Genomic DNA, 26,044 nt, shown 5'->3' on the forward strand with positions numbered 1-26,044 from the left:
GTATGGACCTTCCTCATCTTCTCCATCAGGTCCACAATATACTTCTTCTTCAATATCTTCTTCCTCCTCCCTCTCTATCATGCTGACTGCCTTCCTTCTGGGACAGTCACTGGATCTATGCCCAACCTCATTACATTTAAAGCACTTAAAAGGAGCAGGTTTTGCATAGGGATTACTGGGTTTAGGAGGGTTGGAAGGGTTACCTCGAGTAGCTCCTCTCGTGATGGCCTTCTTGGCGTTAGCTGTACTTGTCGGGTGAGAAGGTTGTACTACCGGGGCTGATTTGTTCCTGTCGATAGTTGCCGGTTTGTTGTCGCTCCCACTGTACCGGCGATAATTATCACTATGGGCCTTTTCCTAGAACATTAGTTCAGCTTTCAAGGCTAGGTTCCTTGCTTCCTGCACACTAAGAACCATTTGGACGTCAATTTTATCTCTGATAGCTGGTCTCAAACCGCTCAAATAACGGGTTGCCTGCTAGTTATCACTTTCAGATATTTGATTTCTTTCAGCTAATCTTAAAAATTCAGATGTGTATTCATTAACACTTCGGGAACCCTACACACATCGTTGATATGATTCTAACATATATTGTTCATAATCTGGGGATAAAAATCTACCTCTTATAAGCTGTTTCATGCGCCTCCAGGTTCGAACAGGACCCCTTCCTTCTCTGATCCGGGTCTCTCTCATGCGTTCCCACCAAACAGATGCGCCTCCCTTTAACCAGAAAGCTACCAATTTTACCCTTCGTTCTTCTAGTATCTCCATGTACTCAAAGAAACAATCGACTTCTGTGATCCAATCTAGAAGTCCCTCTATGCCAAGATCCCCACTAAAAGTAGGAATGTCTACTTTGAGTTTAAATTCATCATTATTCTGGCGGGGATTGAAAGTACTTGGGTTGCGCCAATTCCTACCGTTTCTGCCGTTGCCGGGAATAACTGGAGTAGCACTGAACCCTAACTTGTCGTTACTTTCATCATCGAAAACTGAATGTCGGGATGCAGTGTTGACGGGTGGTCTGTCGTGGTCGTCTCCTTCGATTGGATGTAGATTTTCCCGGTTTCATGGAACAACCTCCCGTAACAAGGTTCGCAGTTGTTCAGCCATCTCTGCCAACTGCTGTTCGATGTTACGTGTGGCCGTGTGCTGCTCTTCGATTGCTCTCCAAACAACTTGTAATCCCTGATCTCCGTCACGGGGTGGGTTGCGACTGCTACCGTCTTGGTTGGCTATTTGACTGGGCGAACTCCCTGCTCTGATACCACTTGACGTAGCGTGGAAGCAATGAAAACCGAGCTGGCTATGCAAGCACCGGGCGAACACCAGCTTCTAGCGAAGCTAAACGTAAATCTCTAGAGGAGAGAGAAAAGGTGGCGAAAAACTGAAGTGTCTATTAGCTTGGAATTAACAATATTTATAATACATTTGGAAATTGTAGAATAACTAGGAAAGAAAAATTGTGATAGATCTCTAATATGCTAGGATCGAACTCTTCTTGATCTTGATCTTTGTCTTGATAGGATCGAACACTCTTGGCTTGATCTCCATCATCCGATCTCCCTGGTGCATGAGTTATCCTGTCTTCTTGGAATTGCCTTGGATCTTGAACTTCCTTGAATCTTGGATTTGGATGTATCTTGAATTCTTGAACTATCTTGGATTCTTGAATTCTTGATTTATCTTGGATTCTTGAATTATTGATGGATCTTGAATTCTTGAATTATAGAATAATCTTGAATTCTTGAATTATCCTTATCCTGCAAGCTCCCCAATCCTATGAACCGCCGCCCATATGGTGAGATGGGCCTCCATGATGGGGTGGGCCTCCATCAACGTCACTTATAAAATCATAGCAAAACTACTAGATAACAAAATGAAGCCTCTCATGGAGAAGTGTATATCCCCTTCTCAAGTGGCCTTTGCTCAATGTAGAATGATCCAAGACAACCTTGTCTTAGCCCAAAAGCTCTTCCACTATCTTAAGACTAGGAAAGCTAAATCAAGATACATGGCATTGAAGTTAGATATTTCCAAAGCCTTTGATTCTCTAGAATGGGACTATATTATCTGGGCCCTTGCTACCCTTGGCTTTTCTAAGGATTGGTGTGCAATGATAAAAACCTATATCACCACTATCTAGTTCTCTATTCTGGTTAATGGAGACTCGGAAGGCCACATCACTCCCTCTAGAGGAATAAGACAAAAAGATCCTGTATCTCCTTATTTATTTTTGATAGTTATGGAAGGCCTTTCAAGGCTTAAGGCAAACAATGGGGGAAAGCTTCTAGGCATTAAAATAGAAAAAGGATTCCCCACCAATATCACACCTGATGTCCTTCTTCTGGGGAAAGCTAATCCAGAGGAGGTTGTTGACTTTTAAAGACCTTCTAGAAAACTTTCAAGTTTTGTCAAGTCTCACTATCAACCTCCAATAATCAGGAGTTTTCTTTAGCAAGAATTCTCCAAGCAAAGGAGCTAGGATGATATGAAGACAATTGAAGATTGTCCCTCTAACTCTAAGTGGTGATGAAAGTAAATATCTAGGAATCCCTCTCTTCTGGAAAAAGAAAGAGAGTCAATCCCATGGCTTTTTGCTAGACAAACTTAAAACTAGGCTTAGTAAATGGAAAGAAAATAGCCTGTCGTATGTTGGAAAGCAAACTCTTGTTCAATCTTCCATGCACTCAATTCCTATATATTGTTTGAGAATAGAAAAGTTCCCTCAAAAAATAATAAAAGAAATGGAAAAGATGCAGAGACAATTCTGGTGGAATGATAAAGGAGGAGGAAAACATTTAAAATTGGCTTCCTGGAATAAGCTTTACTCTCCAAAGGACAAAGGTGGTCTGAGATTAGGTAACCTGTCTTTTAGAAATAAAGCTCTCCTATCTAAATTGGCTTGGAGATTCATCAAGAACCAGAGTCTCTATGGGTGAAAGTCCTAACAAGCAAATATCTCTTGGGGAAACAATCCATGCCTAGGAAAGTTGCCACCACAGCTTCCAGAATTTGGAAAAACATAATAGAAGATTGCAGCCACATATATCATAAAATAGGGGTAAAACCATCCAAAAACTCTAGGGCTGTAATTTGGGACTTCCCTTGGATTCAAAATAATGGAGAATTCATTGCCCCTCGGGGTCCACCCCAGAAAAGATGGAACAATGATGATTAAGGACCTAACACAGCAAGACTCCCCAAATTGGGACCTAAGTAAGATCCAATCCACCGTTCCAGGATTTAAAGAACTAATCCTCAACACATCTATCTTAAATTAACATTCAAACAAATTTCTATGGACTGGATCAAAAAATGGAAAATTCTCCACCAAACAAATTTATAATTCTTTTTGGGATAACATGAATTTGTCTTTTAAGGGTTTGCACTAAATGGGTAAGATTCTCCTAGAAAATAAAATGTCCCCCCAAAATTAAATTGTTCTTGTGGAGACTTGTAAGAGATTTTGTGCTTTGTAAGATAGATCTTTCAAATAGAGGCCTTTTGAATAACACAATTTGCACCCTTTGTGATCAAAATGAGGAAAACTCTTTGCATTTATTCTTATGGTGTCCCCTAGCAAGAGCTATCCTCTTTGCTAGCCCATGGTCGATAGTTTCCCCTCACAATCTCCAATCCTTCCATGAGGCCTTATCCTATTTGTATCAAAAAATTTAATAACAAAATTCTTCTGACCCAAGCTCTGTCATGGATTGCTACAGCTTGGTACTTTATTTGTCAACATAGGACACAATGCTCTTTCAAAAATGACTTTAAGGATACTTCTTGGGTCCTTAGGTAAATCCAAATCTGTTTACATGGAAATAGTTCGACCAACAATCAGAATCAAGAGGAACCCTGCTTTGCCACTGGCTCTCACCAAGAGCATTACTCAAATCATCCCATTGAAAATAAAATAGCTATAGTATATGATGGAGGCTTCAGTCAAGTGAATCAAGGATCCTATGGATTAGTCCTTTTAGATTGTAACTCAAGTTTTCTATGAGCTGTTGGTAACAAGTTACTTCTATTTGTAGCCCCTTGAAAGCTGAAACACATAGAAGTCCTAAAATGTCTTCTTTTTGCAAAGTTGAATGGGTAGACCAGCTTAATCATCATCACAGATGCGAAGACCCTTGTAGAGGCCCTGGATGGACACCTAGAGTTTTTTGAGAGATCCTTGCTTCATCATCTTGATAATGCTAAGAACTTGTATTTAGAGTTTTTGTCTAAAAATATTTATTATAAAAACAGAAAGCTTACCTTGGTTGTTCATCATGTAGCCCAAGAAGCCAAAAGAACTGAGGATTTTAGGTACTAAGAGGATTCTCCCAGTTGGTCAGACTCTTCTCTTTGTGGATTGTCTTAATATATTTTTATCTTCATCTATCAAAAAAAAGAAGACAAAAGTGTAAAATTGGCATTTTGAGAAAACAAATGCACTACATATGTTCGGGTGATGGCTGAGTTGGCCAAGGAAGCCACGTGGCTATCTTCACGGCCGCCCCCTCCCTCAAGCCACATCAACACCACGTGTAATGAAAAAACACTACTAAGGAGTGTCTTGTACGGACAAGGAAGTGGACTCCGCTGGGGAAGATGAAACCTCTCAAAGACCTCGATGGACGCCCTCATCTCGACAACCCCAGAAGTCTTATGCACCTAGGACATGGACAACCAACTATAAATAGGTATTCTCCACTTGAGGTAAGGAATAACACTCTTTTAATACCTTTCTGCACTACCTCTTCTGCTCGGACCAGCATGATCTCAACTTGCTCGGCCCGACCACATCTTTCTCCACCCAACTGACTTTAGAGTTGGAGTACCTACCCAGAGAATAACTCCTCGGGCCTCTAACCTTTCCCTTGTTACATATCTTGGTGCGCGGCTTCGTCCTTTCACCTTAGCCTCGTCCAATTGATCAGTTCGAAACACCTCAAATCAGACAAAATCAACATTAGTATTTCCAACATTTGGCAAAAGAGTAGCTATATTATTTTTGAAAATACAAAGTAGGTATTTATTAAAGTGAAGACACTAGGGTGGTTTTTATGATCATCAAAAATCTAGGGGAGGTTTTTATATTTTTACCCAAACAAAAAACACTACGAAAAAAGGATATAATAGGAACTAAAATTAATTAAACTACATGTTTATTTTTTTATACTCAAAAAATAAAACTATTTTGTTTTCCTTATCTTTTAAAATATGAAACTAATTAATTAACTACCACAAGTTGGTTTGCCAACTTACATTCCACGTGAGCTTTATCGGTCGGTCTGAAAATGAGCATTATTGCTTGGGTCATGGCAATGTATATCCTTAAAAATAAATAAATATTAAAAATGAAAAATAAAATGGAGAAAGGATGAAGGTATTTTGGTAATTTCAGTTGAAAGGTACCTCTGAGTCATTTTTTGGTTGTAAGTGGACACACAGAACCCAATGCAAAATTATCCCCCAATATCCATTGCCCAAAGGTGTTGGTTTTGGTACCTGGTTTCTCCTGTCTCCAGACTCCAGTTTGTGTGTGTGTGTGTTTAAAATGTGCCCTAATCTCCCAACATCCCTTTTCCATGCTTGGCTGTTCAGAATCTGCTGCTGAGGTTTTAGCCCCCCTGCTAGGGTTTTGGGGTTCTTCCTCCGTTTCCTCCTCCTCTTCTCTCAACCAAACAACTGCCTAAGCACTCCCCTGATTCATCCTCCAAGCCATGGATAGATACCAGAGAGTCGAGAAGCCGAAGCCCGAATCGACCATCAACGAGAACGAGATTCGGATCACTACACAGGGTCTGATCAGGAACTATATCACCTATGCCACTAGCCTTCTTCAGGTAATCAAATCTTCCATTTCTCTGGACCGTCTGTATCTTCTATATTTTGTTCACTTCACGTTTTCTTTTTCTTTTTATTTATTTGTTTTATTTGTATCGGTGCTGAGCGTCTCTGTTGTTGTTCTTGAATCTAGTATTTTTGGTTCTCTTTTATGGGTTTTGGAGGGTTTTTGGAACTCTGTTAGTCGCCTATAGCTTGTTGGTTTTAATAGTTGGATAATGAGTTTCCTTGGTTTATTTTTGCCTTTTTGGTTGTTCTTCTTCTGTTTCTATACTTCTATACGCACAGTTTGACTTTTGTCTATATGTATATATGCATGTTGGTATATTTGTTTGCATAATGTGTTCAGTTTATATGAATTTATCTTCTTCGGTTTCTACATGATGCAGACCGTTTTAATTGGTAAACCTTGTTTTTTTTTTTAGCTGCAAGAAACAATGCTTGATTAGGTTACATTTTATTTACTGATTTTCTCACTTCCCTTTCCACGCGCATTTTCTCTGCTTATTTCAGAGCAGTAACTGGTAGGGATTTTCCTTTTTTTTTCAGAATTTCTTATTCATAATCGTCTTTATACGCGTTAGGTTCTTCAGGTTTTTACCTTTTGAAGTATCATCATTTCATTTTTGAGTATCGATTTATTTTTTAGATGGATTTATTCAAAGATAATGTGATTTAAAACCATTTATTAACCCAAATTTCATAGAGGATGCAAGGGGTGGGGGTTTCTTTTATATGGTTGATGGATCCAATTGAGTACATTTGTGATTTTGTCTGTATTTTTGTACTTATTTTCTTGTCACTCACACTTGAACTAGCTAGAAAAGGCGGTTGTGTCCATTAAAATTTTGAGATTTAAAGGGATTATTTTTTCCCCATCATGTGGAACTGAAATCTATCATCCAAAATGCTTGCTTATTCATTGCTGATTGCTCGGTACATTTCCTGCTAACAGTCTTGTACAAGAGAATGAAAACTACACATCTTTCTCAAAATGCTATATTAATTTTTTCTTTGTGTTAATCCCCTTTGTATTCTTTTTCAAGGAGGGTTTCTTTCAACTCTTTTCCTTTAATTATTTGTTGCTTTTAGGTAACATATACTATTTCCTTTTGGTTATCTTTTGGTAAGTGCTGAAATTTTACAATTCATTGCCTGACCTGTAAACCTTACAATTTTACCATTTTATTGATTGACCATGGCTCAATTTTGTACATAATATAATGTTATTTTTTTTTTAATTTTTAATGAGCTTTTTTGTAATAAGACTCCTTTCTAAAGAAAGACTTTTGTACATAATGTTGAAGAGGTTGATAGGATTTGTTTTGGAGTTTTTTGGAGATAAAAAATCCTAATTCATAAAAATCCATGATGTTTCTCCATTTCTAGTTGGAAAATATATGTTCTCTGTTGTTTCCCTCTAGATAATAGGAGGAATGGACAAGGACTTGTCCTAGTTGGATGCATTATCAGATAAAACTTTAGATTTTTTTTTTGAGGGGGGACTAAGGAGTCCTTAATATCTTTCTTGATCTTTTATTTTTTCAAGTTTCTTCTTTTTTGGTTTTGAACTTTTCTCTAAGAGAAAATTGGTAATGGATGACTTTGTCAGTTGTCACATACGAGCCTTGTTGAGTTTGATTTTAGAAACAACTTATCCATTATATATATTCAAATAAAATAGGCATGTAAAACATACAAGGTTTACTCCCATGACAGTAACCTCAAGTTAGAAGAGCTTACAGCTTGGAGAGCTTATAAGGAAATGAAAGGTCTTCTGAATTTGCTGAAAAAAGAATGTAAAAGTAGGCCTTGTGCTGACTGGAGGCACTGGACTTGGGGAAAGATGGAGAAAGTGGATTAGCCTTACATGCATTTCAACTTTGATAAATGGATTCAAAAGTTCTTTCAAGGGAAAATGAGGATTCAACCAAGAGATATGTTCTCAGACATTCTAATTGTGGTGCATGTATTGAGTAGATTGTGAGTGGAACTAATGGGTGGGGATGATTAGAGCTTTTGGAGTAGGGGGAGAGGGGAAAGCTCTTTGCATGCATGCATGCATACATAATTACATTGAGTTTTTTGAAAAATATCTCATGACTGAAAGTTTATGAGATCCCAATACCTGTATATTCTTATTGTACTAGTGTTGGAAAAATATAAGTCTTGAAAAATGACAATAAGCTTCAAATCTAATTATACATGCATAATATAATCATAGTACATGGGATACCTGTACCCCTACCTATGTCTAGGATTTTAGGAAATGTGGAGTCATATCCTTATTTCTGTTTTTTATGAGTATCAAATTCCCCATTTTTCATACCCATGGCCATGATTCTGTCCATATCTGTAACTGGGCATCATAGCTGAAAGTTAATCTCCCTAAGAGTGGCATCTTAGGTTTAGTCTAGACCCCATTGGAGATAGATGACTGGTAGAGTTATAGGTTGTGAATGATTTGATTGTTTTTCAGTACTTGGAGACTCCCTTTAGACTACAACTCTAGATCAATTGTCTTTTTAGGACATGGTGATAGAAAGGTTCTTAAAAAAATTGGTGGTTGGAAGAGGAATTACATCTCACTTGGGCAGAATCATGTTAACAAAATAAAGAGGACAGAGAGGATCATTTCTTGTTGAATCCTAGGAATTTGTTTGGAGAAAGGTCGCTAGTAAGGCAGGACATGATGTGGGGAAGACATATCCTGGTCTGCAGTTGTGAAGGACAGGAATACTTTAATCCTACTTCTGCAGGAGTGGTTTTGGTGATTCCCTGGTTCCTCTACGACATGCAGTTATGGAAAAGCAAATGCAACCTTTGCATTTAAACATCAAAAAAATTACCATTCTTTTTACCAGATTGTTGTGAAAATGACTAAACTTGAAGCCTACAAACTCTTTCAGTTTAGAGAACCAAAAGAAGATCAGATGCGTTCTATCTTCCTTGACAAATGGTTTTCCAATAAACAGCAAGGGAGTCAAATCCTTTTTTACAACCTGAATATCATTTATTATCTTTATTTTATTCAGTTAGGGGCTACTTCATGTATTTTGTCCATTCTGAGTTTTTTAACAATGTAACCAACCAGAAGGTGGGGAGAAAAAATTAGAACTAACGTTCTCATTGTTCATCAATTTCCTTTTTCTATTTATCCATTCCGAGTTGATCGTGATTGTTCTTGCAAAACATTAGCTTACATGCTGTTTATTTAGTTTGTGCTAGCTGGTAGTAGAAAGCATGGTTATGAAATATCTAGGACACACATTGGTTGGTCTAGCTGAAGCAGTAGTGGTTTGAGGAGTGGTTATGCACTATGCTATTACAAGACAAAGGATGGAGGGAGATATGGATGAAGGGAGATTGCCAGATGGTTATAGGATGCCTCCTAAGGACTTGTCCTATTCCATGGCACATTCAATCAACTATGAATTATACATGGAAAACATTTTTTACAATGGAAGTCCAAATATAAGCATACACGTCTATAGGGATGGATATGGGGTAGCTGACCTATTTTCAAGCAATGGTAGAGATATTTAATGTTTTATACATTAAAACATTATTTGATTCTAAACTCAATCTGGGACATGCTACCCCAGGTTTGTATAGTACTCTTTCTAACACCCAAAAAAATCACATGCCCAGCCATCAACCTACAATGCAAGGAAAGAAAGAGAGATAGGCAGGCTAGGGGCTATCATCATGATTAACAAAATGATTCTGGAAAAAGAACTATGCTAGCTATATGTTGTCTTCTCCTCTCCATTTAAAATCATATGATGCAGTGTATCAATCAACAAAGTTCTATCTTCAGGAGAAACGGGTAAGAGAGATCGTTCTGAAGGCAATGGGACAGGCAATCAGCAAAACAGTGGCTATTGCAGAGATTATAAAGGTTGGTTTCAACTATTTTTTGAGGTATTGTTTCCCCAATGTTTGGACTCCGTGACATAGGTTAATACTCAGCCATTTTATATAAAAACAGAAGAGAATCCCTGGGTTGCATCAAGAAACTACCATTAGCTCTACAAGCATAACTGACATATGGGAGCCTATTGAGGAGGGTCTTGTTCCGTAAGTGTCTAATCTGTCCTTTTTCTTTTTCCCAATGTCTATAAACAATTCAATATAATATCTTAATGATACCACTGGATATAAATGGTATGTGCAGTTTGGAGATGACTCGCCATGTTTCAATGATTTCAATCTCTTTGTCAACAAGGGAGCTAAACAAGAATTCTCCTGGGTAATCTAGATGTGCTGGATTGTTGATTGGTTAAAATCATTCTAAGAGCATGCTTTTATCAATTTGAGCCCCTTAAGTGTGCCTCTCTTAGTTTATTCTGTTTGGCATGTTGTTTTGGGATAATCTAAGAGGAGAATATGTGGTTCGACAGGTACCAAGCTCCATTACATGTAGAGCAGCCAAAACAGCAAAACCATTATCAACAACAGCAGCATCAACCAAAACAAGCACCTCCACAGATTGCTGGGCCTAATGAAGGTATACCTCAAGTAGGGGTGAAAAATGCCAATTATTTGTAACTTAAAGATGGGTATTTTGGTTTAGCAAATGTATCTATGAAATCCGGGGACCATACGCATGGAAGGTTAGCTGATGCCCTGAAAGAACAAGTGTCACTTCACCCCTGTCCTTGTTTGCGTAGGTTTAGTTAAATTCCCTCTTTTTTAACCTTTTTAGTGAAGAACAAACTTAAAGCTTTGACAACTGGTTTTGTGGTCAAAGAGTCCAAATGAGACACATATTTAGAGATGACACAGACTTTGGTAATTGGCACCGAATACATGGGAAATCCAGGTCTCCCATCTATGGCTTCCTAGGTAAGCCACCTCAAACATTAATGCTGATTGAAGGGGGTGGGTTGTTGCTGGGCGTTTGGAAGGTTAGCATTTTAGAGGATCTGGAAATGGAACATTTTCTAATGTAGACCTTGTTAAGATTCTAACGTGCTTTCTACAATGTGATATTTAGATTCATATGGCCGGGGGAGAGGTCGTGGTAGAGGGAGAGGGCGAGGCTGGGGAAGAGGGGGATATGGAAGCAATCAAGGTATTATACTAAGCTGATACTGTTCTGTTTTATCTTTTGTTTTCCTCATGTGCCCTTAAATTTTTCTCCTTTCTTGACAGAAAATGGTGGGTATTGGAACTGGGGTCGAGGAGGTGGACGGGGCAGAGGTTGGGGTTATCGTGGTAAGCATTTAACAATACATCTTATCTGTTGTAGGAAAAATATGCATGCCAAAGGTTTGTGATCTTCACATTGATTTTGAAGGACTTTTAGCACATGCATGGCTGAGTGGATAACTGATATGTAAACATGCAATTCATGCAAGGGGGGCTATATGTTATGCATCTTTGCTATTGCAATGTGATTATGTGAACTAACAGGATGTTTACAGAACGTGCCCTTGAAAAAAGTGGAAGATCCATTATTATAGCATATAAATACAATATGCATATTTGGTATTGTAATCTGAAAAGAATGAAAGATCAAAAACTAAGTACTAGAAAACCATGGTCACCTTTTTGAGCTCCTGGAGACTATTAATGGGCATGCCTTCATGTATATGTATTGGTAAATGGGGGTGGCAATGGGAAACCAGCCTGTATGACCTGGGTGGCCTTAGGCTGGCTGGCTAAAGCATGATTAGGGTTAGCTGCTCTGGCCAGATTGTCTGTTCTGATCCAGCTTACTTGGTTGTACTTGTACATGCATATTACTTGTATATAATAATATGTTTTCCTGATTTCCGGAGTAGACTCTCATTGTACGGGGTTTCTTGATTATGCTCCATTTTTTATTTAGGTTTGTGTCCCTGTTCTGGTACATTTTCCTTATGTTGTTTTATCTACTCATAAGTTTATTGAATAAGAAACACTATATAATATTATACTTATGTTAAAAATATAAATACTTGTGCAAGAAAAAAGGGGAGTGTCATTTTCATTTAACCAAGGAGTCAAAAATTATCCCGTACTCTTCCATGTAGCAACAGCTTTTGGAGCCCCCAAGAAACCTCATGTTCCTCTTCCCAAACTTTATTAATTGGGTACTTTTTTAGAAAATTAATCAGATAAGTTTCAATCCCAAAAAGTTTGCTACAGCCCATTTAGTCAAGGAGCCCTGCTTTATTTTATTTTTAAATAAAAATTGAAGATTTTGATAGCTATTAGTTGCTTTGGTTCCTCTAAAAGTTGGGTGTGGACTGGGTTGTACATGTGTACAACCTGGCCCATATTGTACAGTGGTGGGTTCTGATCACAGGTTTTTTCCAAGTGGAAGAAATAGGTGGGCCATTTTTAGGGCCGCAAGTCAGGGTTACCCAATTTGAGGAATTCCAACTACATTGGCCTTGGGCCTACTGAAAAGTTAATAAATTCCCGACCCAACCTGACCCATATTGCACCCCTAGTCATTTGGCAATCTTCTGTTCCTTCCATATTGTGGGGTTTTTCCTTGTATAGTTCAGAAATATACAGTCTCACATGACCAGGTCCATCCTGGCCTTGGCTGGTTCGGTAATATTTCTTATGCCACGTGCCATATCCAGGGATGTGTCATAGGTTAATATTACTTCTCTGAATCCATTGAAGAGCTTCAGTAACTTTGGAGTCATGATTGGGTCAGTGGTATGTGATCTGAACTGTCACCCTTTGAGTTTGGGCCCAATTGGACGTTGAACACCATCTTAAATTTGGTTGCATTTATTTTTTTACTTGTTGAGTGATACATGGTTAAGAATACTGGATTTTTCTTGAAAACTTGGGGGGATTATTTTGGGTTCTGATCTTTCAAGTCAATGGTTCTGATCTGCTATGTTGCTCTCCCTTTGGACATTTTAATTTCAATGGCCGTGTGGCATGCTTTTGGAGAATTAATTCTGTTGAATTTTGTGATTCTGAGAATTAATTTTTAAGTTTGGATGTGTGGGAATTATGGAACTAATTCTTTTTTTTTTTACTAAAAACTCAATTTTAGCATTTATTTTTTTGGAGTTGAAAAATTGTCTTCAAAAAAGGAATTATTTTTTGCTGGAAACTCATTCTTCAAATAGTATTTTTTGGAGCAGAAACTTGACAAAACAGCCTAACCTGATGGGGAGATCTTGTTAAATTACCAAAAAAAAATCCTATTTGGTCAAGTCTGCTCACAACAAGTTCTTTGCTCCTTATAAAAGACTTGCTTTCATATCATTTTGTGTTGATCATTTGAACATCAATCTTTTGATAGGTGCTGGATATGAAAGAGGCAGGGGTGGAGGTAGAGGCTATGGTCGTGGGCGGGGACGAATGGGTGGCCGTGGGAGGGGAGGTGGTAACCAAGTCTAAATGGGGGTTCGTTGTTTTGCTCTAGCTAATGCTTGCATTGGCATAATGGAGAAAATATTCCAGGACTGGGTTACTGGCTTTTGGTGCATGAGATTATATGGCTTACGCTTATCAAGTTGTTGAAGCAGTTGTTTTGTTCTTCTCTATGGTTATGAATGTGGGCAGGCTTGCTTTTATCGTTTGTTGGTTATTGTCAGCCAAGAGCAAGTAGTTATTTGCTGTAATCTGTTTTACCCTCCTTTGCCGGTGGCCCTACCTGGCTTGTATCTATATCCCATTTTTCTTAGTGTATCTATTTGCTTAAGCCTCTTGTTCTTCATCTGGTCCGCTGGCTCCTAATCTCTGAATCTTAAGTTCCAAAAATTGCCTAAATGTTAAGCTGGTCCATTGCCCCTTGGCAACCCCACTGAATTTTTCCCAAGTCTTCTTAGTGTTGAAGGGAACAATACACCATCTGAATCCATGATATATCAAATCCATTCTACAAAGTATTCAAGGCCAGGTTTAAAGTATAAAAACTATAGGGCTGATGAGGGCCGATACCCGTGTATCGGCCTGTATCGGTACTTTTTTTAGGTTTCATTTATTTTATTCGAAACCGGTTCAGAGGGGCTGGTTTAAGGCTTAGCTACGGGCTACCCTCTGAACCAGTGTGACCTGATACCCTCTGGAGGGGTGTATCGGGAAGCCATCGGCATGATACATTTCGATATGAGTCGATATGTATTGATACTTTGAATCTTGTTTATATTGATTGATAGACTGATACAAGGTTTGATCCTTTGGAATAACATGCATCTAAAATAAAATTTTATAGTAAGGTTAAATGTTTGTAAATTGAATCAGCATTTTAAGGTCAACAATGCTGTATAGAGCAGAATCTTGGATTGTTAAGGCTCAGTTTAGAAAGAGTACAAATGCAAATATGTAGTGTGTAAATATATACAAAATAATACAAAATATAAGGTTTTGCACTCTACAAAACTCTTTCCAAAGTCGGCCTAAAGAAAAATGTCTCAAAATGGGTTGCAAAGGTGCATAATAAGGTCAACAATGTTTGTAAATTGATGTCTCAAAATGCTGTATGGAGTTGAATCTTGGGTTCCTTTTTATTGAGAATAGTATCTGTGGCTACTGCTGATTTACCGGTCTCTGTCCCCAATAATTAATTCTCGCTGACCGCGTCCTATAGGGTCATCGAATCAATAGCAATAAGCCCTGTTTGAAGAGGTTCATATATGGAACGTCTCGAAATAATACTTGGAGCGGGAGATTCAATTAATTGAGATTCAGAAGCTGAAATTTCACCCCTGGCATCAATATGTTTAGAAGAGCATTCCTCCACGCGGCATTGCTCTGTCAGGCTTTCGCCCATTGCGGAAAATTCCCCACTGCTGCCTCCCGTAGGAGTCTGGGCCGTGTGTCTCAGTTGGCTGATCATCCTCTCGGACCAGCTACTGATCATCGCCTTAGTAAGCTATTGCCTCACCAATTAGCTAATCAGATGCGAGCCCCTCCTCGGGCGGATTCTTCCTTCTGCTCCTCAGCCTACGGGGTATTAGCAGCCGTTTCCAGCTATTGTTCCCCTCCCAAGGGCAGGTTCTTATGCGTTACTCACCCGTCCGCCACTGGAAACATCACTTCCCGTCCGATTTGCATGTGTTATACACACTATTCCTTCTTTTCTATCGAATCGATCATAACCACTACCTACATTCCACGAAATTGTGCACCACAAATAGGAGCTAATAAACAGACCTGCGATCCCATAGAAAGACATCACGATTCCCTGTGGAAAAAAAAATGATTTGCTGAGACGAAAATAAGGATATCAGATTCCTGCCAAGAAAACTGGAAGTTCCAACCAATAAGAACTCTAGTGAACCTAAAAAAAGGATAAAGGCCTAGCAGAAATTACTTGTTTTTTGAGACCCCGTTATAAGTTCTATCCATATACGTTCTGATCGCCAGAAAGAGTATAAATGCAAATATGTACAGCGTAAATACGTGCAAAATAATACAAAATATAAGGTTTTGCAGTCTACATATTTGCATTTGTACTCCTTCCAAATTCAGCCTAAAGAAAAATGCCTTTGCAAAGATGCATATGCTTAAATGGATGAGGGGAAAAATTAGAAATGTTAGGACTAGAATTGACCTCGTTCAAAGGAACAAAGGAATAATTTTAATGGGTGTTAAAATGAAAAAAATTAAAATTAAGTGGTTTTGTCCAAGGTTTAAAATATTGTAATGCATGTGTATTGGGACGATATCAATATGTACCGACTTTTGAGCCTTCCCATATTCTGTTCAAATTGATTTTGGGTGTACCGGTGTTAGCAAGGCATGAAAAGGTTGAAATTGGATTTGGTCCTCATTCTCAGTCTCACACTGTTCCAGCCTTGTATAGAGAACAGCATCCCATTAAAAAAGCATACAAGTATGGAAATGTTTCTAATGCACGGCTGTAAAAAAACTGTAAACACAGTGTGGGCTCCGTCTTGCATTGTAATACCAAGTCCAATTTCATCATTCCTTGATTGTGGTTTGGTCACATGCATAGAAGACTGGTTGCAGCACCCTCAAAAAAAATGAATCAGTTACATTGAATATGATGTTAAACAGAATTGAATGGTGGAATAGTAGTCATGTAGTCACCCCATGTGGTTGGGTCTTTGGACCAAGGTTCTAAATATCGACACGGGCTGATATGCCGGTAGGGCATATCGGCCTGTGTCATCGGTGCTTTTATTTTATGTTTCACTTATTTTTTTTTTCGAAATTGGTTCAGAGGGGTTGGTTTAAGGCCCGACTACCCTCTGAACCAGTGGCTGACCCGATACAACCCATGTAGGGGTGTATCGGGCATTTCAATACTTATTTTTTTACTTTTTATTATTCTTTTTCAAAACTGGTTCAGGGGAGACGGTCTAGGACCCCTCCATCCCCTGAACTGATCAGACCCACGATACATCCACTGTAGGGGCGTATCGGAAGGGTCCCAGAATGATGCGTATCGGCCAGTACATAACAATACTTTAAACCTTGCTTGCAAGAATGAGAAATAAATATATTGCATATCTAATTAACTTGATGTGTGGGTTTTTGATTCTGATGTGTTAATTATAAATTTAAAATGAATTGTTAATGTTTATGCATATCGATTTGAAATAGGTTTAAATGTACGCATATAATATATTATTTGGGAAAAGTTGTTTGAACTTCCTTATTGTTATTAAAATTCAATATTCATAAGGATATTTTACTGCAAAAAGGAGATAAGTCCTTAAAATAAGAAATGTATCGTGTAAGTTGATTTGTATCTTTTAATGTTTATGCAGCCTTAACCGATTGGAATTTCTCTTGCTTTTCAAAATTGAGTAATTTTCCCTTTTATTTAACTCTAGATGTATCGTGTAAGTTGATTTGTAATGGTGTGTTTCATGTGGGTATTTTTTTTTTAATTTTGGTTTATAATTAAACATTTTATTTAAGTAGAGTATAGATTTATTTGAATTTAGAAATTACACCACGTTGTATATTTGAAATACAAATATAAATTACAATTGCTCTTAGGCTTAAACAAAAGCAATGTTTCACATGGAACACGCTGTTAACATGTCTTTCTTATGTGTTGAGATGTATTTAATTCATTACCAAACTAAAAAAAATCTTATTTAATTCATGGAAGTTTTCTTTATCATATTCATATTTATCTTTTTCTTTTGGTAGTAGTAGGGTGCATGTGACATGTGATGTCCATTCAACTTATCCCGAAGAGATATTAAAAGAGAGGAACGACAAGTGAACCCGGTTCGAATTCAACTTGTGTTAAAGAATCAAAACCCTAATCTGACCTTAATCTCGGACTCTAATCCAATCTTATAGAATTAGGGGTGAGTAAAGAAATCGAAAACAAACTGAAAAATTGGTTAATCGAGCCAATTGGTTCGGTGTTTTTAAAAAATCGAAGGTACCAGTTCGGTTTCAGTTAACCAATATAGAAAATCAGCGGTTAACCTAACCGATTGGTATACATATATTTCTATATATTTTATAATATTTATTTATATTATATTATATATATTATAAATTAATAAATATGCATTATATATAGATATATTTATAATATATGATATATTTTTTATTATTTAAAATATAATATAATATTATATATATATATTCATATAATCTTATAATATATATTATAAAAATTAAAAAACCAAAAACCGACGACTAACCAAACTGATCAACCAATTAACCGATTGACTTCGGTTCAATTTCGATTACCAATTTTCCAAAAGCCAACAATACTGATTCGATTAACCAAATCGTAAGCACCTCTATATAAAATTGGGTCCCAATCCATTGACATCCCTACCTCAGCTACTGGATCATCGATATATTTATTTGAATTATTCCACTATATCTAGAGGATCATTATTGCTTGAGTCTGCATTGCTTAATCCGTCCTGGAAAATCATCTCCTTGAATGACTTTCATGTACAAAAGAAAAGATGGGCCATCTAACAACTCCATTTGGGGCTGAAATTTCCGGAGGAAAAATGTTCACCTTACTTTCTTCTGATATTGACTTCTGGGTTCCTGTAAACTGTTGTTTACGTATAAAAAGAATATCATTTTCATTGCTGAATCGCTCATGAGCCGACTTTGGAGTTAATTATATCTTTCGGTGCTTTTATGAATCTTTTCTTCAAAGTTGTAATATGATAACGTTGTGGGTGCACAGAGTTTGTTCTGTCGGTAAGCTGGGATTACTTGGATTGTCGTCAGCTTTTTAACCAAAACATTGAAAACAAATTTGATTCATCCAATCTAGAGTCATCTTCACTAATTTGACTAAAAAAATGACAACATATCTTCTTGCAATCTCTTTTGTTAAAGTAACTCTTAATTAATTATTTTTGATAGAATATTTCTCTCTCTCTCTCTAAACTTGTTCCCATTAATCATGAAAATCTTCAAACCAACCAACAAAATCTAGGGCGTATGGGAATTTGTCAAATTTTTAATGGGCCTGAACCCAAAGTCCATTGTAGTTGAAAATTTTCAAGTTGGACAATTCGATTTACAGCTTTAAATTTCTGAAAGCAAAAATTATTCGAACACCCTGGATGGATGGGATCACCAGTCTTACTCGCACAATGGGAACATCTCTCATGAATTTAACATACATGGAATATATTTTTAACGACCTGGATGCCAAGCCTATTAGTTCTAGGTATTTGCACGATTTTTTACTTTCTTGAGATCTGGGCTCTACCAAAAGGGCTGACAATGGTTCAAGATTTGGCCTGGTTAAGGGTAGATTGAGACCCACTCTAAGCAAATATACAAATCTGGCCTTTTCAAGGGTAGATTTTTTAATTTGTTAATTTTCTTGTCTTTTCTTCTGTAGACGTATAAATTGTCCCAGACCCCAATTTTAATAGGGTTGGATTGGGTTTAGTAATGAGGATGCAAGTCTGCAACTTAGGTTGGATTAGCCCCCAAATCCAATCCTACCTAAAATGGACCTGGAGGCTGAACCCTCTTTTCCTCTGGTTTGCAGGTCACTAATTCAACTGTTCAGGTCAAATGGTCAGACTGTGTCACATTAATAATGTATAAATTCATATATATATATATACATACATATATACATACATACATATATATATATATATGTTATAATTTTATATTTTTTAATTCAGTTTTTAATTTTATTTGTAAAAGAATATGAACCCGACTCAACTTTGGATTGGGTTAGGGTTGAGACCTTGACCAACTTGACCCAACGTAAGCCCAACTTAACTTCATATTTGCATGTATAGATATCATATAAATATGTATTTATACATGTAAATACTCATGTATATGTATGTATATGGCATAATTTATTTCATTTTATTGACAATTTATATATTTTCTTTTTATTACATACATATTCTTTTTATAGATATCATATAAATATTTTTTTAATTTTATTTTCTATTTATAACTCTATTTATCTAAATTAGTTAATATGTGCATACTAAAATTATTTGTAACATTTTATGCATTAAGGGTGCATTTTATTTATTTTATAGGTATTTTTATATTTATATTAATTTTTTGTCTCAAAATTAATCATATGCTTTATGGTAATTGGTGAAGCATAAATCACCTGACTCCCCTGTTAGAGGACAACTCATATGAACAGTAGATCAGGTTAGTGGATCAATCTGCAAGAAATAGGAGATCAGAGTGTTCGGGGGTTTAGACTTGGGGTGAGTACTTCAATGCTTAAGTTCATCGAGCTAGAAAGCAAGAAAATTGGGGAATTAAGAAAACAAGAGAGCTGGTTTTTGCACTTAATCGTGCGTACCTTGTGAAGGCAAGGAGGTGCCTTTTCATAGGCCTTGGAGTCCAAGAGTCGTGTCTGAGATATCTAGGAGTGATAGGCCTTATCGACCTATTTTCTTTAAGGCATGTTGCACTAGCACTGGCAACGACCTCATCTAGTCTCTTTGAAGTGTGTCGGGACTGGGGTCATCCTTACCAGGTGGGTGACATGTCATCGTCGGTTTTGGAATTGGTAGGTTTGTTAATCGGATAAGGACAATTTGTCACCTAGGTCAATACCCTGGAGGTCAACTGGCAACTCAAGTCGTTAGTTGCTTAGGTTGGGGAGGTCAAGCTGGCATCCGAAGGCATCGACTTGTTCTCTCAAAGTGATGTGCCCCACTCTGCTGAGGAGCAACCTACCGGTCTTCCTTAGGTCGAGATGTAGGTCGGGTTAGTCAATAGAGGCTGACCTGGCCAAGTGAGACCTGTCCCCATGTGGCACTGAGGTGTCATTAGATGGTTTGGATTTGCCACGTGTCTCTTTGTGATAGGTTAGCCAAATTACCCCTCATCAGTAATAATTTACCTAAATAAAATTATCCGTTTATATAACTTACCTAAATTAATCATATATATAATTTCCTTATATATTTTTAAAAGTATATTTTTTTCTTTCATAGTTAATTTATATAGTTCTTTTTTATTAAGTTATGTTCTATTTAAATTTTATTTTACATTTACAACCATTTTTACTAAATAAAAAATATCTTTACTTAATATATATATATATATCTTTCCAATATAATTTAATTTATAAATGATAAATAATTAAAACTAGTAGGGGGGGTTCTATTAGAGCCGAGGCTCCTGGCCCAAAGCAAAATTTGTTTCTACAAGGGTATTTTTGTTCATTGTAATTAGATTTGGGAAAAACCCTATTCTAGTACATTTACTAAGAGAAAAACAAATACATATTTTTTGTTTAAAAGAAGTATTATGGGAATTTTTAGTATAGATTGGTTTATTTTATTTATAAATAACTAAATACTCAATTTTCTTAAATTTTAAAAGGTATTATAACTAATTTATAATATGTTTTATTTTTTTAGTTTTAATATTTTTTAAAGGAGGCTTACGCCTCACCAATTTGAGGCACAAGGTGGTGATGCGTAAGCCTCTCAAAAATAGAGGCATTAGTTTCTTAGTAAAGGGGTAAGGTGCCTAAGGCCAAGTATTTTGGTTCCACCGACCAGGTTTTAATTCAACCCAAGCCCAATCCAAAGAATTGGGCCTGGCCCGAGCTTGATGTCAAGGCTAAATTATCCAAATTGAGTGTAACCCGCACTAAAATTTGATACACTTGGGTTGGGCTCAGACCCGTTCTACGCTCAAGTTGCTCAATTAGTCCACATTAAAAATCAACATATATGAATGTGTATATATATGCATAATTACATAGATGTGTGGTTTATTAAAAAAGAATATGCATATATGCATGTATGCATATATAAATGTATATAACTGTGTCAAGCTCAAGTTGGGATAAGGTTAGGTTGTGCTTGGACTGGGTTCATGCTACCTAAGGGTTAGACCGGAGCCCAACTTGAAAAATTAGAAAATACAAACTTTTGAGCCTAGGCCTAGCTTAAGGATAAAAAATCCAAGCTCAATCCATGTAAAACTTCAGGATGGTCAGTTTGAACTTAGGTTGGGTATTCATCGAAGTTGCACACCTAGTAGGTAGGTGTAGTTTATGAAGACGAATTAGACTAAACTAGGGTTTAACCCATTTTAAACTTGCCCAATTAAAAACTGTGCTTTACACGACTTGCTTCATTGTAATTATTTACTTGGGTTTGGGTGGATTGTTGACCTATATTTTGATGATAACAAACTCATTGAAAGTAATGATGGTATACAAGTATGCAACAATCTTTAGTAAGTTTCTCTATGCTAAATGAGTATAAATGCTAGAATGCTACAGTGAAAACTATGTTGAGTTGGCTTCCTGTGCTTCAGTGAATGTCTATACCATTATCATCATCTCTCCAACTAAGGAAGTTCCAAATAAATCAACCATCAAGGCTATTAAAGAATTTAATGGTTTTGGAACTGCTCAAGAATGATATGCTAAAACATCTCCACAAGGAGAAGACTATATCAAGTTGTACTTAATTGTTTTTATTTTTAGGATCTTAATGTAATTAGTTTTATGATGCACTCTATAGATGCTTAACAAGACCGAACTCAGTTGATCATCCTTAAAAACCATTATCCTTATTGGGCCTGGTTCCATGGTTATAAAAATTAGGAAAATGTTTCTTGAGAGCCAATCAAAGAGTTTCCAAGCCTTTGGACTTAATTCCTGAACCTTTCTAAGTGTTGGGTGGTTTGTCAAGCAAATTGGCCCTGACCATGAAAGGTAGTCAATTACATCAAGTTGTACTTAATTGTTTTTAATTTTAGTGTCTTAATGTAATTAGTTGTATGATGCACTCTATAGATGCTAAACAACATCGAACTCAGTTAATCATTCTTAAACCATAATCCTCAATGTTAGGACTAGACCTACTCATGGGTTGGGCTTCAGACTTAACTTTACAATGTTTTAGGCTTGGCTTCAAGTTTGGCCCATTCAAATTTTTACAAAAGCTAAGCCCACACCTAGCCATGAACAGTTCTAGTTAGGATAGGATATCTGGTCAAATTTCAGTCTTTCTTTTTCCCCTGCAATTGGGTCTATCCCTGGATAGACAGATAGCCTATCCCCTAAGCACAAAACTCCTAACCCTAGTAGCAGCGGGATTTGATCCCATGTCTCTACTACAACTAACTAGAGAGATTACCAATTGAGCCACCATTTGCTTACGTGGGGTACTATTATTGATTAACCCATCTTGAGGCCCTGAATGGTTGAGACTAACACAAGGTAATGACACTCAAATATCAACCAAACCAACAAAGATTAAAAGCCTTCTTGGTCGTCTACGGGGTGTTAATGGACCGGTTTTGAGTTGGATTGCATCCAAATCAAAATCAATTTGGACATATTGGACAAATTAATAAGACATATTGAATTGGACTAGTCCAAACTTAATGATCCAAACTATTTATTGGATTGGATTAGACTCCATCTATAATGGATTTATATTGGATATAGTCAGATTAAATCAATATATAATTCATTGATAGGAGATAAGAATACAGGTGTCAATGGACCAGATTTGAGTTGGAACCAATCCAAATTAAAACCAATTTGAACAAATTGGATTGTCCAGACATTGAATTAGACTAGTTAAAAATGGTCCAAAGTATTCATCGGATTGGATTAGATCCAGTCCATCTGTAATGGACTCATATTGGACTGGATCAGATTGGACCAAACCCAGTCCAATTGATACCCTAGGCCACCCATTCTGATTAACCAAGTCCATAGACACAGTAGTAAATAGGGGAAAAATAAATCTAAAAACAATAATGTACCATATATACTAGAGAATGACCCATACAAAATGCGGGGCCATTGATATGAACTATTTTGTTTTTTTATTTGACATCCATTATCCATATTATAATAAAGGATTTATTTTTTGATAGTTAAATTTTTTATTTGATTTAAAAGATTAAACCAGGTTTTATTTGTAATTAATACCCTACTTGGCTCAGCGGAAGCTAGAATATCAATTGTGTATTAATTCTTAATGAGATAAACTATTTTTTTTTTATGAAATAAATGAAATAATATGTTGAAACAAACCCAAAATACAAGAGACTAGCAGAGGGGCCGCTGCTTTGCAGGGGCTGGAATGGAATTGTAACATTGCTATTTGCTACATTAAGAAAGATAATGGTTTCTTAATAAGAAACTTACAATTATAAGTACTCAAGTCTTGAAACTCGTATAAAGACTTAAAAGAGATCATCATATGCTTGTCTTTTAAATATTGCTTCACTAAAGCACCTCATATAAAAGAACACGATCATACAGTGATAGTTCTGAGTTCTACTTCATAGTTGTCATTTGTTTCACATCGAGAACTTCCAGTTGACTCGGATGGTAGGACAGTTCGGCCTGGGAACCGTCCAGGCAATCAGTTCCGTTTTACCCTAGTTCCTGGCCAAAAATCGTTGAATTAGTCAATGACCCGTTGACCTGGGTGATTGACTCGTTGACCCGTTCAATGGTTTTGGCCATTTTTTTATTTTTAATTTTTGTTGTTAGAATGGGCCATCCATTCGAACAGGACAGTCGAACAGTTGATTGGAAACCGGTGGCTAGAACGGTTCCGTTTTCAGGTCGTTTTTTCTAGATGTCAATAATTAGACAAAATAACTTTATAGTCATAGTCATGGGAAGGGTGGACATTGCAAGGGATTCCAAAACCTTGAAAGATAAATCCAAAGTGACCTTAAACAGAAAAAAAAATTGGCGATAAATCCACCAAATTGGAAAAACAAAGGAAAAAAAATCAGAGAATCGAGTCCAAAGTTCTGCTTTGAGACAGAGATAAATATAAATGCAATCAAAGAAAGAGACAAAGTAGATCATCTTATAAGAAAATAAAGAAAAAACATTGCACAAGAAAACCCAAAGAAAAAAACAAAAGGGAAGAAATAAAATGATGGTAAACTCTAGACCATTTTGGAGGATATTGAAGAAGAAAACCAAACACAAAAAAAAAAAAACAAAAGTAGAAAATGAAAAAACAGGAACATACCGCACACACTCAAATAAAACCTACAGCAGAAGAAACCTTTGAATAGTGAAAATCCAAAAGCATAAAAACCATGGTTTTCGAACTGCCGTTGAGCCGGCTGGACGGACATTTTGATCTAGGAACCGTCCAGGAAACTGGTTCCGTTTTACTCCAATCCCGGTCCCTGGCCAAAAACCGTTGAATCAGTTAATGACCCATTGACTCAAGCAGTTGAATTGTTGACCCATTAACCCATTCAATGGTCTTTTACCTTTTTTTATTTTTTTTAATTGGGAACCATCCAAGCAACCGATTCTGTTTTATCCCAACCCCGGTCCTTGGCCAAAAACCGTTGAATCGGTCAATAACCCATTGACCCGAGCAGTCAAACCGTTGACCCGTTCAATGGTTTTTGGTCATTTTTTATTTTTATTTTTAATTTTTGTTGTCAGAACAGGTAATCCATTTGAAGTGGATGATCGAACCATCGACCCAAAAACCGGTGGCCAAAACGGTTCCATTTTTGGGTCGTATGAGTCACATGCTCGAATGACATAACATGTATGATACTGCTTAATGGGCCTCACACACTCAATTTTTTGCCTGTAATTTTTGTTGTTAGAACGGGTCGTCCATTCGAACCGGGCAATCGAATTGCCATTTTTTTATATTTTTTAATTGGAAACCGTCTAGGCAACCGGTTCTGTTTTACCCTAATCCCGATCCCTGGCAAAAAATCGTTGAATCGGTCAACGACCCATAGACATTTTTCGAATGTAGCATTGGAAGATGGGAGAGATGAATACTGTACGAAAGGGAATAATGGATGAACTAGGTTTTTCACTCATTTATAAAAAAAAAAGTTAAAAAGTTTTTTTTCAAGTTTAAACGTGTAGAATAAACAATGTAAAATATAAGACTGCCATTTGGTGAAAGGGGAGACATAACATGTTTTCGGGTCGTATGAGTCACATGCTCGAATGACATAACATGTATGATATTGCTTAATGGACCTCACACACTTAATTTTTTGCTTGTAATTTTTGTTGTTAGAACAGGTCGTCCATTCGAACTGGACGATCAAATTGCCGTTTTTTTATTTTTTTAATTAAAAACCATCCAGGCAACCGGTTTTGTTTTAACATAATACTAGGCCCTCACAAAAAACTGTTGAATCGGTCAATAACCCATTGACATTTTCCGAATGTAGCATTAGAAGATGGAAGAAATGAATACTGTATGAAAGGGAAAAATGGATGAACTAGGTTTTTCACTCATTTATAAAAGAAAAGTTAAAAAGTTTTCTTTAGGTTTAAACTTGTAGAATAAATAATGTAAAATATAAGACTACCATTTGGTGAAAGGGGAGATCACATATATATAAAGATAAGATAAGATTAGGATGGATTTAGTGAGGTCAGACAACTTCAGATTAAGAACTTCTAGGTGGAATCTGATGGTATATAGCCAAAGTGAAACCTCTGCACTGAAGCTGTACTACCCTCTGGGGACATTGTCTTAGACTATCAAAAGGGTGTTAATACCTGGCGTCAAAGTGAGTTGTCTCCTAAAAGAGCAATATGTTGGCCCACTCAATCAAATCCCAAGCCAAGGATGACAATTTTTTTCTTTTGTTTAGTAAGAATGCTGGTTTTCTCCTTGAATTAATGAATATATTTCCCTTCGTTCAAAATAAAAAACACAAAATACAAATGAATATCAGTTCATAAGTTGCAGAATAGACACATGATCTAGTAGACTTTTTCTTTTAAGTTAAAGGAATATAAATAAAAGAAAGAAATCTAAATAAATGAAGGATC

At 36.7% G+C, this 26,044-nt stretch overlaps 1 protein-coding gene across 2 annotated transcripts; it reads left to right on the forward strand.

Moving 5' to 3' along the window:
* Positions 1-5,458: 5,458 nt before the first annotated feature.
* On the forward strand, positions 5,459-13,504 carry LOC104602166 (uncharacterized). 2 transcript variants are annotated; one of them, XM_010265761.3, is made up of 8 exons: positions 5,459-5,840; positions 9,662-9,742; positions 9,833-9,921; positions 10,019-10,093; positions 10,245-10,351; positions 10,841-10,918; positions 10,999-11,061; positions 13,103-13,504. In XM_010265761.3, the coding sequence occupies exons 1-8, from the start codon at positions 5,718-5,720 to the stop codon at positions 13,198-13,200; spliced, it is 714 nt and encodes a 237-aa protein (XP_010264063.1). In that variant the 5' UTR covers positions 5,459-5,717; the 3' UTR covers positions 13,201-13,504. The 2 variants fall into 2 exon arrangements, with proteins under 2 accessions (XP_010264063.1, XP_010264064.1); XM_010265762.3 differs by lacking the exon at positions 10,841-10,918.
* The last annotated feature ends 12,540 nt before the right edge of the window (positions 13,505-26,044 follow it).

Source organism: Nelumbo nucifera, chromosome 3 (assembly GCF_055504915.1).
Source record: "Nelumbo nucifera cultivar China Antique chromosome 3, China Antique-T2T, whole genome shotgun sequence".
NCBI classification, from domain to species: Eukaryota; Viridiplantae; Streptophyta; class Magnoliopsida; order Proteales; family Nelumbonaceae; genus Nelumbo; species Nelumbo nucifera.